This window comes from Mastigoproctus giganteus, chromosome 11 (genome assembly GCF_048544385.1).
Source record: "Mastigoproctus giganteus isolate SK-2022 chromosome 11, ASM4854438v1, whole genome shotgun sequence".
NCBI lineage: Eukaryota > Metazoa > Arthropoda > Arachnida > Uropygi > Thelyphonidae > Mastigoproctus > Mastigoproctus giganteus.
In genome coordinates, this window is record NC_143585.1 from 69,733,346 (window position 1) to 69,748,281 (window position 14,936).

At 37.4% G+C, this 14,936-nt stretch overlaps 1 protein-coding gene across 2 annotated transcripts in view; it reads right to left on the reverse strand.

The window, feature by feature from the left end:
- The window catches only part of LOC150078099 (B-cell receptor-associated protein 31-like), an 88,385-nt gene that overhangs the window by 56,889 nt on the left and 16,560 nt on the right, over positions 1-14,936 (reverse strand). For both annotated transcript variants that reach the window (XM_090384631.1, XM_090384632.1), the window contains exon 2: positions 1,319-1,432. In XM_090384631.1, coding sequence (XP_090240757.1) covers positions 1,319-1,410 — 92 coding nt within the window. In that variant the 5' untranslated portion in view covers positions 1,411-1,432. The remainder of the gene's footprint in view (positions 1-1,318; positions 1,433-14,936) is intronic.

The following is a 14,936-nucleotide window of genomic DNA, read 5'->3' on the forward strand; positions in this document are numbered from 1 at the left end:
TAACAGTGAATATAGGTTAAAAATGTTTCATTCCTTATTTTAACATATTTATATTACCTACGTACCAGGCAACTCAAGCAACATCCAATATAGATTTTTTGTCAGGGAAGCAACTGCATATCATGAATTTGTACTACAGAAAAAAAAACTACAAATCAACATTTCTACAAAGAATTGCTGCATCATCTACCGAAAGATGGTGTGCAAAAAATGTTCCCAAAAGAAGTTGGTTACATCAAAATGATGAAATTCCTAATCATTCTACTTTGACTGTGAAGGAATTTCTCATCAAAAACCTTGTGATTATTGCCCCCACCTTCAGTACTGAAGATGGGGAACAACAGTCAAGGTTTTTAGAAATCTAGCACTGTGTGAATTTCTTTTTTTTCTGAAACTGAAGTTTGAGAAAAAGTGCGAGACTTTTATACCATGCAACATGCTAAAGTATATAATACTGCACTGAGGGGAGAAGATTTTATGGCATCATCATGAGTCAAATCAATTACAGACTATACTCGGAGCTCAAAATCCAGGATTTGAACAGATGTGTCCAATAATGCAGAATCACTGGACTCAATATCACGTTGCAAGGGAACTTCTGAATGTGAGCAAGGGCGTTAGTTTGTGCTGCTAAAGGTAAAAAAGGAAAACCAAACAAAAAGATAATCCAGAAACATTATCACACTGAATTACAGTGAGGGAAAAAAAATGTTTATTTTAATAATAATTAATTGCTGTTGAATAAAGAAAAAACTATTTTCATAGAATATGTATTTGTTTTATCTCTGTTGATATATATAAAAACCACACAAGAAATTAAAGTACACAACCTGTCTTTCTATGTGACAACTTACTATGAATAGATAATACTGAAATACAAGTGCACAATTTGTCCTTTACAATAAATTTTTACTCTCCTATTCTTCAGACCTACCTTTTCTTCATCTTCAGAGTTTCTGTAGAACTGGTAATTTGCACTAATGCCATAAATCACTATCAATCTGTTACAGTATCACAATATTCATTTTATAGATAAATACAGCAAATTTCTTAAAGTACAATCAGGGCCAGCACTAGGGGGTGCACAAGTGAGGCACTTGCCATTCCTAATCATTCCTAAACAATGCTACCACCTAAAACATATATATATGTGTTGGGATACAATATGAATTAGGCACCACAAATGCAAGGGCCAGCACTGAATACGTGCCACTACATGCTACTTGGAGTGCCCATGTTATGCAAAAATTCCAATAACAGTACCTACTAAAATTTATGAAATACTGATATTGAAAACAGTATTATAAGATATACTTACACTGCTGGTGGAATAAATGGTAGTAATAGCAAAATTACAACAGCTATTTCTATATAAAGAAACCCTGCAATTAATGTCCACTGAAGACTCATGGTTTATAGCTGGTTACAACAACTGAATAGATAAATAGAAAGAAATAAAAAAATTATAAATCTTATTTAATATACTTGTATAAGATACAATCTGATTTATAACTTAAATTATTATTAACAAAATAAAGATGGTTTTATATGCATATAATTGAAAATAATCAGTTTCGAAAGTAAAAATTATCATTAAGGTCGGTCTTTACTAATCAGTAAACTTTGTACCTATAATTTACGTAGTACGGATAGTGATGAATTTATATTGTGCCTATGAGAGTACAGTACTGTATATTAAGATATTTGATACTTTTATGTCCTGTCAGTGATCTGCTGATGCTGCCACAATTCTCTCCAGCAGAACATAAAAATAAGAATAAAACTGAATACAACTAGTCTCAATAACTAACATATTCTTTTGAAAACTTAAATCAAGCAGCATTACATGCTTACTTGGTGTCAAAAACTTAAAGTAACACACTAAAATGCACAACATTGCCAGCCATCTTTGGAGAAAGATACCTGTCAAATAATCCACAAAATCTAATGACTGGAGTATCATTTTTATCAAGCCAACTATATGAAGCATTTACACTCAATAAAAAGACTTGTAATAAAGGAAAAAAACTTTATGAAAAATGATTAATTCATGTTTACTTCAAATAGCAACATTTTTACTTTTAAACCATTATCATGTATGCGGGAGAAAAAAAATTACCCATGTTTTGTAAGTCTTTCCACTGCAAATACCGTTGCAGGAAATGAACACAATTGATAGCACAGTTTGTTTTATCAATGTAGTGAAAGCACATCAGCAATATGCTTGGAAAGCTCATACGTCAGGGTACCACAACAAACAACAGTCAGATGCAAGTGAATGCCCAGTTTGTAATTTCTGGCAGACGACCACAGAAAGAAAGAATGACTTAAAAGATGTGAAGATTTAAAGATGTACAGATATACATACAAGATATAGTAATAAAGTTCTTGGGATGATGCAATAAAAAGAAAAAGTGAAGGAGCTCAAAAATGGTTTTATTTTTATTCAAAGTAATCACCACCTAACTGAATGAACCTATTACACCATTCTAAAAGTTTCTGAAAGAGTCAGAGAAGGTATCCAAAGAGCTAATGTTCAGTTTGGCAGTTACATTTTTCTTTAATGTCTTTGGCTTATTATTATAGTTAGCTATAATTAGGGTAGTGAAAATGAAAGCACCATACGTCTCATATTGTGAAACACACAGAATGCTGCATTTGCACTACTTGCATGAGAATTATGCACCTTCCGTGGCTTCAAGGATTATAGTTCCAAATTTATGTGCATTTAAATCATCTACACATTTGGTATCTCTCGGTGTGGAAACATAATTTAGCTATCAGCTTTTACACTAAGGGTGCCTAGTTACCCAGTGATGAAGAACAATAATCCTAGAAATTATTCAATTCAATCTGCACTAAACAGATATTACTTTCAGAGACACTTACAAAAGGACATCAAGCTTGCCAAAACAATCTTGTTTCTTTTCAACTAGTGCTTTCAAATATTACTCATTAATAGATTTTTGAAATAAAATGACAGAGGGTGGTAATCAATGGGTGCTGCTCTTCTTGGACTAATGTTATTAGTGGAGTCCCACAGGGTTCGGTGTTAGGTCCACTGTTGTTTTGTATATTTATCAATGATATTGATGAAGGTATATCAGGCTTAATGTCGAAGTTTGCAGATGATACAAAGGTTGGCAGGGTTGTTAATGACAGTAATGGCAGTGTGCTACTGCAACAGAATCTAAATAATTTGGGCAGATGGGCTAAGAAGTGGCAACTGAAGTTTAACCTTGACAAATGCAAAGTACTGCATATGGGTAGAAGTAACCCCAGAGAAACGTACCAACTGTGTGGTAGTAAATGAAAAAGACCTTGGAGTAATTGTGCAGGCAGATATGAAGTTTTCTAAGCAATGCAGACAGGCTGCCAGGGCAGGTCATGGGGTTTTGTCAATGATATATAGGAATTTTGCTAGCAGGGAAAAGGAGATGATTATCCCTCTATATAAGGCAATGGTCAGGCCACACCTTGAGTACTGCGTACAGGTCTCGAGGCCTCATTTTAGGAAGGATATAGATTTACTTGAGCGTGTACAGAGAAGGGCAACAAGATTGGTGAGGGGAATGAAGGGATCCTCTTACCAAGAGAGGCTTAAGATCTGCAAATTGCAGTGGCTGGAGACTAGGCACCTGCACGGTGATCTGATTGAGGTGTATAAGGCCTTGAATGGGTTCAGCATGCTGAATTCTGACGGGATCCTTCCACTTGTTCAGATTATGAACCTAAGGGGGCATAAATTCAAATTACGAAAGGACAGATGTAGAATAGATGTGTGGAAATTTGCCTTTAGCCAGCGGGTGGTTAATTGCTGGAACAAACTTCCATCTGTCGTTGTGGAAGTTGATAGGTTGAATAAATTTAAGGAGGAACTGGACAGGCATTTGGAGGGAATGGTGTGATTTTTTATTTTTTTTTTTATTTTTTTTTTTTGGCTGATGCTGCATAAGCTCATACATTTGCTTTCTTGCATCACATGCCACTATAATACTACTACTAATGCAAAAGGATAAAAGTAGAACAATCAAATAAAACAAAGAAAAATTCCATCTGCTGACACCGATCTCTTAGGGAACCCCCAAGGCACCAGCATTTCAATAACCACCAAACTGATAACAGGACTGTTGAAAAGCTTTGGTCTATGCCTTGCAAACTGTAATACACAGACTAATAGATTAACAGTAACCGCTGGCAGAGGTGAAAGTGATTCTTGCAATGCTTCTATTGGAATGAGCAGATGCCTGCAAAACAAGATGCAGGGGTATTCAGAGACTGCTGGGAATCATTACAGTACAAGTAAACACATGGGTTGTATTAGGGTAGCTAAGAACAGGAACATGTATACTTAGTGTGCACACCAATGCTAGGAGTTTGGTAAATAAATTTGATGAATTTGAGGTGTTGGTCAAAACATCAAAGGCAGATATTGTTGGGATATCAGAGACGTGGTGTCACACAGATATAAGAAATGCAGAACTGGAATTTGGGGAGAACAATGTGTACAGGGAGGATAGACAGGATAGGAAGACAGGAGATGTTATATGCTATTAGTTAAGAAACACAAAATCCAAGGAGATACAGCCAGTCAACATTGCTGGACAGTGCAGTGTCGAGTCAGTTTCATGTGATACAAGCAATGGGAAATCAAAATTGAGAGTAGAAGTGTTATAGGCCTAATGACTCTGATGAGTATAATAAAAAAACTGTACAGGGAAATAGTGGGCCAGTAAATCAATGAGCCGTATAATGGGGGATTTTAATTTCCCAGATATTGACTGGAATTTGTGGATTGGTCACCAACACACTAGCAAGGCTTTTGTGGATTTATTGGATGACTGTTTTCTACATCAGCATGTTCGGGAGGCAACTAGAGGAAATAATGCTCTTGATCAGATTATCAGTAGTGATTCTTCATGCATTAAGAATCTGCAGATAAAGGAACCACTAGGTGGCAGTGATCACAGTGTGCTGAAGTGGGATTTACTCAAAGAGATAACTACCATCAAGGGTAAAAGGAAGGGTTTTTGCTTTCGTAAAGGCGACTACAGGGGTCTGAGAGAGTATTTAAAATTCTGTACAGTGGGACCAACTGATGATGTTACCAACAGCAAATTCAAAACGGGAAGCATTCAAAGAATTAATCTTGGAAGCTACTAAGCTTTACATACCAACTAAGAAATATTGTTCAAGGTTTAGACCTAAATGGATGTCAGAAGAACTAATGAGACATGTGGCAGAGAAGAAAAATGCATGGGATACATATAAAGTAATGGGTGACGTGGAAGCCTATGATAGATATAAGCTGGTCCGTAACCAAGTCACAAAAGAGGTTAGGCAGGCAAAGCCGGCAGATTATGAGAAATCTTTGGCAAAAGATGCAAAGAAAAACAGCAAAGAATTCTTTCCCTATGTAAACTCTAGAAGGAAGGGGATGAATCAGATTGGTCCACTGGATATCGATGGTTCAACTGTTGATGATCCTGCTCAGGTGGCTAACAAACTAAATGAGTATTTTGCACCTACATTCAAACATGAATTATTCAGGAAGGGGAATGCCAGAGGTGAACTAAACTCTGGCAGTGAGCTAGATGATTTTGTAATAACTGAGAGGAAAGTTGAGGAGAAATTGTTGAAGATAAACATAAAGGCATCCGAGGTGGATGGGATCTATCCAGTTATATTAGAAGCAGCAAAGGAAGTAAGCAAACCCTATAGCCATAATTATGAGAGCTTCTTTGGATTCAGGGGAGATACCCGTGAATTGGAGATGTGCAAATGTGACCCCAATTCACAAAGGAGGATCAAAGGGCGACACAAGGATTATAGACCTGTTAGTTTAACTTCTGTTCCAGGAAAATTAGAGGCACTGGTTAAAGAAGCACTGCAGTATCATCTAGACAAGACTTCAGTTATAGCTTGAACACAGCATGGTTTTGTTAAGGGAAAATTTTGCCTGACCAATTTGATTGATGATGTGGTCATCAATCAAATATTGCCTGACCAATACTATGATGTTGTCACAAAGGAACTGGATGCAGGGAATAAGACTTTGACATCATATATTTGGATCTTAGAAAGGCTTTTGATACTGTTGCACATGGAAGACTGCTACACAAATTGGAGCAGTGTGGCATTGGAGGTAAATTACTGCTATGGATAAACGGATGATTGAGTGGGAGAAGACAGCAAGTGGTAATCAATGGACACACTCTTCGTGGACTAATGTTATTAGTGGAGTCCCTCAGGGTTCAGTGTTGGGTACATTGTTGTTTTCGGTATTTATAAATGATATTGATGATGGCTTAATGTCCAAGTTTGCAGACGATACAAAGGTTGGCAGGGTTGTTAAGAACACTAATGACAGTATGCTGTTGCAACAGGATCTAGAAAAGTTGAGCAGATGGACTGAGAGGTGGCAAATGAAGTTTAACATTGACAAATGTAAAGTACTACATATGGGAAGCAGTAACCCCAGAGTAACACATCAACTGTGTGGTACTACACTGACAGTAGTAGAGAACGAAAAGGACCTGGGGGTAATTGTGCAGGCAGATATAAAGTTTTTGAGCAGTGCAAACGGTCTGCAAGAGTAGCTCATGGTGTCTTGTCAATGATATACAGGAATTTTTCTAGCAGGAATAAGGTGATTATCCCATTGTATAAGGCAATGGTCAGGCCACACCTTGAGTACTGTACAGGTCTGGAGGCCTCATTTCAAGAAGGATGTAGAGCTGTTGGAACGACTACAGAGAAGAGCAACAAGATTAGTGAATGGAACAAAGGGTTGCTCTTACGAAGAAAGAGTTTTGCAAATTAGTGTCTGGAGACTAGGCACATGCAAGGTGATCTGATTGAGGTGTATAAAGCCTTGAATGGTTTGAGCACGCTCAATGCTGATGGGATTCTTCCTCGTGCTCAGAATAATCACCTGAGAGGGCATAAATTCAAATTGAGGAAAGACAGGTGTAGGATAGATAGTTGGTTGGTTGGTGGAACAGACTTCCATCCTTTATTTTGGAGGTTGATAGCCTAAATAAATTTAAGGCTGAGCTGGAGAGGTATTTGGAACTAACGGGAGTGTTTTTTTTTATTTTGGCTGATGCTGCATAAGCTTGCTTTCTTGCATCATATGCCTCTACTAATGCTAATATTTCTTAATCAGTATGAAAAGCCTAGTAGCTTCCATGATTAATTCCTTGAATGCTTCCCACTTAGAATTTGCTGTTGGTAACATCATCGGTTGGTCCCACTATACAGAATTTAAAAACTGAAATTACTGTAGTAACCTTTACAGAAGCAAAAACACTTCCCTTTTACTCCTGATGATAATTATCTTTAAGTAAATCCCACATCAGTACACTGTGATCACTGCCACCTAGTGGTTCCTTTATCTGCAAATTCTTAATACATGAATAATCACTGCTGATAACCAGATCAAGAGTATTACCCTCCCTGGTTGCCTCTCAAACATGCTGCTGCTGCTGCAGAAAACAATCATCCAATAAATCCACAAAAGTCTGGTAGTGTGTGAGTGACCAACCCACAAGTTCCAGTCAATATCTGGGAAGTTAAAATCCCCCATTATAAGACATTCTGCTTTACTAGCCCATTATTTCTCTGTATAATTGTTTGTTGTACTCATTAAAGTCATTAGGCCTATAACACACTCCTAATCTCATTTTTGCTTTCCCAGTGCTTATGTCACACCAAACTGACTGAACGTTGCACTGTCGATCTGTGTCAACTGGATGCACTTCCTTAGATTTTGTTTTTAATGCAGTCTAGAAACTTGAGAGGTTATGAGGTACTGCCCCACATGTGACAGTATTCCATGGTAGGATGGATTTCAGATTTGTACAGAGTGAGTAGCTGTTTAGAAAAAAATTAATGCGAAGAGTGAAAGAGAAAAGGGCAGTTTTTTAGATGCAGAGTAAGCAATATTTGTGACGTGCACACGCAGAGGCAGAGAGAGAGAGATTAGAATTCAGGGGAATCCCTAATAGAGATGTGATCTTGTCTAGAAATTTGACTGTTGCCAAAGATAAGCACAGGAGCAGAAGAATCCTTTTTATGAGATAACACTGGACTGAGTTTTAGAAGGATTAAAATTAACTCAGTTATCTTTGCCCCACTGGAGAATTACCTGGAGATCTGCATTTAAGGAATTAGTAGTGGATATTCGATAAGTTGACTGTTTGCGCTGAGAAAGATTACTCAAAACATGTGATATGCAATGCACTATCATCAGCAAACTATGAATAAGATTTCCAATCAATGGAAGACTGGTCATTTTTAAACAAGAGGAAAGTAGTGGGAGAAAGAATTGAACCTTGGAGAATACCAGCATTAGTAGAGAAGTTAGGAGACAGACAGCAATCTATCATAGCCCACAGTGAGCAGTCAGAGAGAGGGGGAAAAAAAAAAAAAGTTTTGTAATTGGATACCCAATACAAAAAACAGTTGGCAAACTATAAAATGGAAACTTTTTCATTGAATTTGTTCACAGATGGGCAATATAAACCAGTAAATCACCAGACGGTTGACACTGACAAAAACCATAGCAGCAAACATTGATCAGATGGAAGAGCGAGATAGTTTAGGAGTTGGCAGTTAATGGATTTCTCCACTACTTTAGAAAGTGTAGTGGACATAAGTGCAATAGGACAATACTTTAATTGGATGGGAGGGATTTGTCACCCTTTTTAGGAGCTGGCTGGATATGAGCAAACTTGCTAACAGAAGGAAAAACACAGGTGAAATAAGAAAGTATAAAAAGGTGACACAGAACAGGAGTAAGCTTAGAGCACAGGTTTTGAGCACAAGTGGAGAAATACCATCAGGACTTGGAGCTTTCTTGGCATGAAGACTGTTCAAAATTCTTGACATCCTTTTGATAGAAGACCACCAGAGTGTTAAATGGAGTGTACTGGGAACAGTTGGAGGTGGTTTATCAAGACCACCAATAGGGGATTTAAAAGAAAAGTAGGATACTAGCAGGTCAGCTTTATCTTTGGCTGAAGTGGTAACAGAACCATCTAGTTTTAACAGAAGTGGGAATAGAGGTGGGCAAAAGTTCTGGCCAATAGAGCTTTGGCAAGACACCAGAATGCTTGACTACCATTTGGACAAGGAGCAAGTTTTCTACCTTTAGCCTGTTCGAAATCTAGTTTGGACTGATTAATAAAGTAGAGACATTGTATTTGGTCTTGTATTTACATGATTATGGCTTGCATAGCACATTACACAGCTAAGGAGTTTATTAAAATGCTATAGCCTTGTTTGTTTGTTCCTTATGGTTTGAGATAGGGTCCAGCAGATGAAATCTTTCTTTGTTCTATTTAACTGTATTCTGTTTTCATCCTTTCACATTTCAGTTCAAAATCCAGCAACCTTTGGAAGTACTAGCTGCAGAGGGCACAAGATCATCTTAGCAAGCATGATGTATTTTTATATGTGCTGCTAAACAATTCCTTTCATCATAGTTCAATATAAATTGGATAATTTTGTAAGCCTATATTTTTATATAATCCCTCAGCCAAGCTCCATCTAAGCAATGGAACTCACTGAAAATAAATACCAATATACGTCTCTTTAATGGGGAAGTATCATTTATCCAAAGGGTAAGAGGAATTGAAGGGCTGATTAAGTCATCAAATGCACATATTATGGAGATATCAGACATGGTGTCACTCAGATATAAGGGGTGCAGAATTTGAATACGCAGAGTACAATGTGTACAGAAAGGACATACAGGATAAGATGAGAAGAGGCAGTTATGCTCTTAGTTAAGAAACATACAATCTAAGGCAGTGCATCCAGTTGACCATGGATGGCCAGTGAAGTGTTTAGTCAGTTCAGTACTGAAAGCACTGGGAAAGCAAAATTGAGGGTAGGAATGTATTATAGCCCTAACGGCTATGATTAGTACAATGAACAACTGTACAGAGAAACAGTGGGCCAGTATATCAGAACATACTATGTGGAATTTGAACTTTCCAGTCCAGATATTGACTGAAACTTGTGGGTTGGTCATTCAAACACTAGCAAGACTTGTGAACTTATTGGATGATTTTTCTACAACAGCATGTTAGAGGGGCAATAAGAGAGAGTAATATTCTTGATCTCATTATCAACAGTGATTATTCATGCATTAAGAATCTGCAGGTAAAAGAATCACTGGGTGGAGGTCAACACAGTATATTGATGTGGGATTTACTTAAGGATATAACTATCGAGGGCAAAGGGAGGGTTTTTGCCTTCATAAAGGCGATTAAAAGTGGTCTCTGACTGTTTTTAAAAATTCTATAAGTAGGAACAACTGATGTTTCCATCAGCAATTCTAAATGGAAAGCATTCAAGGAAATAACCACTTCTAGGCTTTTCATACCAATTAAGAAATACTGTTCAAAGCTTAGACTTAAACGGGTATCACATGAAATAATGAGACTCATGGCAGAAAATAAAATTGCATGGGATGCATATAAATTAAATTATAAGGTGATATAGAATCCTATGGTAGATATCAACTAGTCGGTAATCAAATCAGAAAGGAGGTTAGGCAAGCTAAAATTAATTATGAGAACTCTTTAGCAAAGAATGCAACTAAAAAAAAAAAAAAAAAAGTTCTTAACTTATGCAAACACTAGAAGGAAAGGGATAAATCACATTGGTCCATTTAATGATGATGGTTCAACCGTTGATAATCCTGCTCAGATTGCTGCAAACTGAATAAGTATTTTGTAACTACATTCACATACGAGGGATTATTTAGGGAAATGGATGCCAGAAGTTTAGAAAAATTCTAACATGGAGCTAAATGATTTTGAAATAACTGAGAGGAAGAGAGAAATTGAAGTTAGGGGCAACAGAAGTGGATGAATATCTATCCATTTATATGCAGAGAAGCAAACCCTTAGCCATAATTATGAAAGCAACCTTGGATTCAGGGAAATTCCGTCCAAATTTGAAATATGCAAATGTATTCCAATTCACAATCGAGCAAGGGAGATCAAACAGTACACAATTACAGACCTGTTAGCTTAAATTCTGTTCCGGGGAAAATAATGTAATCATTAGTCAAAGAAGTAATGCAGGACTATCTACACAATAGTGAAGTTATTTCAGTCACATCATGGGTTTAAGGGGAAATCCTGTCTGACCAATTTGATTGGATACTATGATGCAGTCACAAAAACTATGGACAAACAATTCTTATATCATATAATTGGATTTCCAGAAATCCAAGTATATGATATCAGAAGTGATACTGATGTACATGAAGACTGCTGCACAAATTGAAGCAGTGTAGCATTAAGAGCAAGTTACTGCTGCTTTGGATAAAGGAATGGCTGAGTGAGAGAAGACAGAGTGGTTATCAATGGATTCTGCTGCTAATGGACTAATATTATTAATGGAGTCACCAAGGATTTGGTGCTGAGCCCATTGTTGCTTTTGATATTAATTAATGATACTGATGAAGGTATATCATGCTTAATGTCTAAGTTTGCAGATGATACAAAGGTTGGCAGGGTGGTTAATGACAGTAAGAATAGTATGCTACTGCAAGAAGATCTAAAAATATTAGGTAGATGGGCTGAGAAATGGCAAATGAAGTTTAACATTCACAAATGCAAAGTACTGCACATAGGTAGCAGATATCCCAGGGTAACATATACAAACTGCATGTTACTACTCCTGGGATAGTGGAAAATGAAAAACACTGGCAGTAATTGTGCAGTCAGATATAAAGGTGTCTGAGCAATGCAAACAGGCTGCCAGGACAGCAGCTCGTGGGGTTTTGTCAATGATATACAGGAATTTTGGTAGCAGGGATAAGATGATTATTTCACTGTATAAGGCAATGGTCAGCCACATCTCGAATACTACATTCAGATCTGGAAACCTCATTTTAGGAAGGATGTAGAACTGCTGGAATAGGTACAGAGAAGTGCAATGAGATTAGTGAGGAGAACAAATGGGTGCTCTGTTACCAAGAAAGGCTTCAGTTTGAGACTAGGCACCTGTAAGGTGATCTGATTTAGGGTTTTGAATGGATTGAGCAAGCTCAATGCTGATGGGATTCTTCTTCTTGCTTAGACTATACATAATGGGATACAAATTCAAATTAATGAAGGACATTTGCAGAGTAGATGTGTCAAAGTTTGCATCTAGCCAGTGAGTGGTTGATTCCTGGAACAAATTTCCATCTGTTGTTGTGGAAGTTCTTCCTTGAATAAATTCAAGGAAGAACTAGACAAACTATGGAGGTGGGTGGATAGTTGAAATGGGAAGGTTTTTTGTTTTGTTTTTTTCTGATGCTGTATAAGCTGGATTTCTTGCATTTTAGTTTTTCTTATGGCTATGTATATAATCATATTATATACTCTATCCAGTTATATTAAAGGAGGCGGCAAAGCAACTAAGCAAACTCTTAGCCATAATTATGAGAGCATCCTTGGACTCAGGGGAGGTCCCACAGACTGGAGATGTGCAAATGTATCCCCAATTCACAAAGGGGGATTGAAGGGTGACACGAGTAATTACAGACCAGTTAGTTTAACTTCTGTTCCAGGTAAAATAATGGAGTCACTGGTTAAATATGCATTGCAGGATCATCTAGACAAGCCTGCAGCAATAATTCAGACACAGCATGGGTTTTTTAAGAGAAAGTCTTGCCTGACAAATTTGATAGGATATTATGTGGTTACAAAGGAACTGGATGCAAAAAAATAATTTTGATATCATATATTTGGATTTCAGGAAAGCTTTTGACACTGTTGCGCATGGAAGACTATTGTACAAATTGGAGCAGAATGGTATTAAGGGTAAGTTGCTACAATGGATAAAAAGGATGGTTGAGTGGGAGAAGACAGAGGGTGGTAATTAATGGGTGCTGCTCTTCGTGGACTAATATTATTGGAGTCCCATAGTGTTCGGTGTTAGGTCCTCTGTTTTGTATATTTATCAATGATATTGATGAAGGTAATCAGGCTTAGCATCAAAGTTTGCAGATGATACAAAGGTTGGCAGGGTTGTTAATGACAGTAATGGCAGTGTGCTACTGCAACAGGATCTAGATAATTTGGGCAGATGGGCTAAGAAGTGGCAACTGAAGTTTAACCTTGACAAATGCAAAGTACTGCATATGGGTAGAAGTAACCCCAGAGAAACGTACCAACTGTGTGGTACTACACTTAAGGTGGTAGAAAATAAAAAAGACCTGGGAGTAATTGTGCAGTCAGATATGAAGTTTTCTGAGCAATGCAGACAGGCTGCCAGGGCAGGTCATGGGGTTTTGTCAATGATATACAGGAATTTTGCTAGCAGGGAAAAGGAGGTGATTGTCCCTCTGTATAAGGCAATGGTCAGGCCACGCCTTGAGTACTGCATTCAGGTCTGGAGGCCTCATTTTAGGAAGGATGTAGATTTGCTTGAGTGTGTACAGAGAAGGACAACAAGATTGGTGAGGGGAATGAAGGATCCTCTTATCAAGAGAGGCTTAAGTTCTGCAAATTGCAGTGGCTGGAGAATAGGCACCTGCGCGGTGATCTGATTGAGGTGCATAAGGCCTTGAATGGGTTGAGCACGCTGAATTCTGATGGGATCCTTCCACTTGTTCAGATTACGAACCTAAGGGGGAAATTATTTCCAACCCCCTAAGGGGGTTGGAAATAAAGAATTAAGAAAAGAGATGTAGCATAGATGCGGAAATTTGCCTTTAGCCAGCAGATGGTTAATTGCTGGAACAAACTTCCATCTGTCATTGTGGAAGTTGATAGGTTAAATAAATTTAAGGAGGAACTGGACAAGCATTTGGAGGGAATGGTCTAATTTTTTTTTTTGGCTGATGCTGCATAAGCTCATACACTTACTTTCTTGCATCACATGCCACTACTACTACTACCATCATCTGTTTCATTTCTACAATGTATTCATTTTGGTATGTCAGAGAAGCAGGGATATGAATATTTCAACCCCTGGTCATCAAGAAACCAAACAGTATCATATATATGACTTCAGGAACTATTAGCAGGAAGTGACCACATAGTATCTGAAAATGCGGTGGCTTGGAAGATCTTGGTAGTTAATCCTGTTGCAGGCATGTTGCTGAACACAGTGCAGAATAAGAAATTAAATAATAAAATATCTACATTAGGTTGATGTAAATTTCAATCTGCTTCACTCATTACTTTTTAAATGGAGAAATACAGCTGTAAAAAAAATCATGTCTCTCTCACACATTGGTGTACAAAACATGCCATGCACTCACTATGCATCATTTTCAGCTTAAGTAAATATCTATCACTGTGTTGGAAATAAAGAAATTGTTTTGTTTTTTGGAACAAGATATTTGTTATTATCCAGTATAGTCACAGGATGCAGAATATTAGTGTAGCAGCACTTTAATATTGTGCAATTTTTTGGTAGCATGCTAGGGAAGGGCAAGAGAACAGAGAAAGGTTTCAAGGTCAAGAACTACAGAAGATCAAGATATTGTTGAGTTCTATCCATTGGGGTAATAAATATAAACTACAAAATACAAACGAATGAGGAATATTTTTAAAGGACAAACTGGACACCACAACTACATTCATACCTTAGGGAAATGCCACAAGATGCCGAAATGGATGACAAGTGCTAAATAATTTTATAAAAGCAGAAGTGTAACAGCAACAGAGAATTCAGAGCTGCAGACCCATACAAGTAGAGGAAACCCCCATATAACACAGTACTTCAACATGGTTTCACTCTAACACGATTGATAAATTACAGCAATCCTCACACAACACGGTACTTATATAACACAGTTTTGCTCTAACACGGTTAGAGAATTGCGGCAAACCTTGCATAACAGTATTTTTTAGATTTTGTGTATAGAAAACCCTATTAAGTTGGATGTAGTTTTTCAACATTTCCCTTTTTTTTTGTGA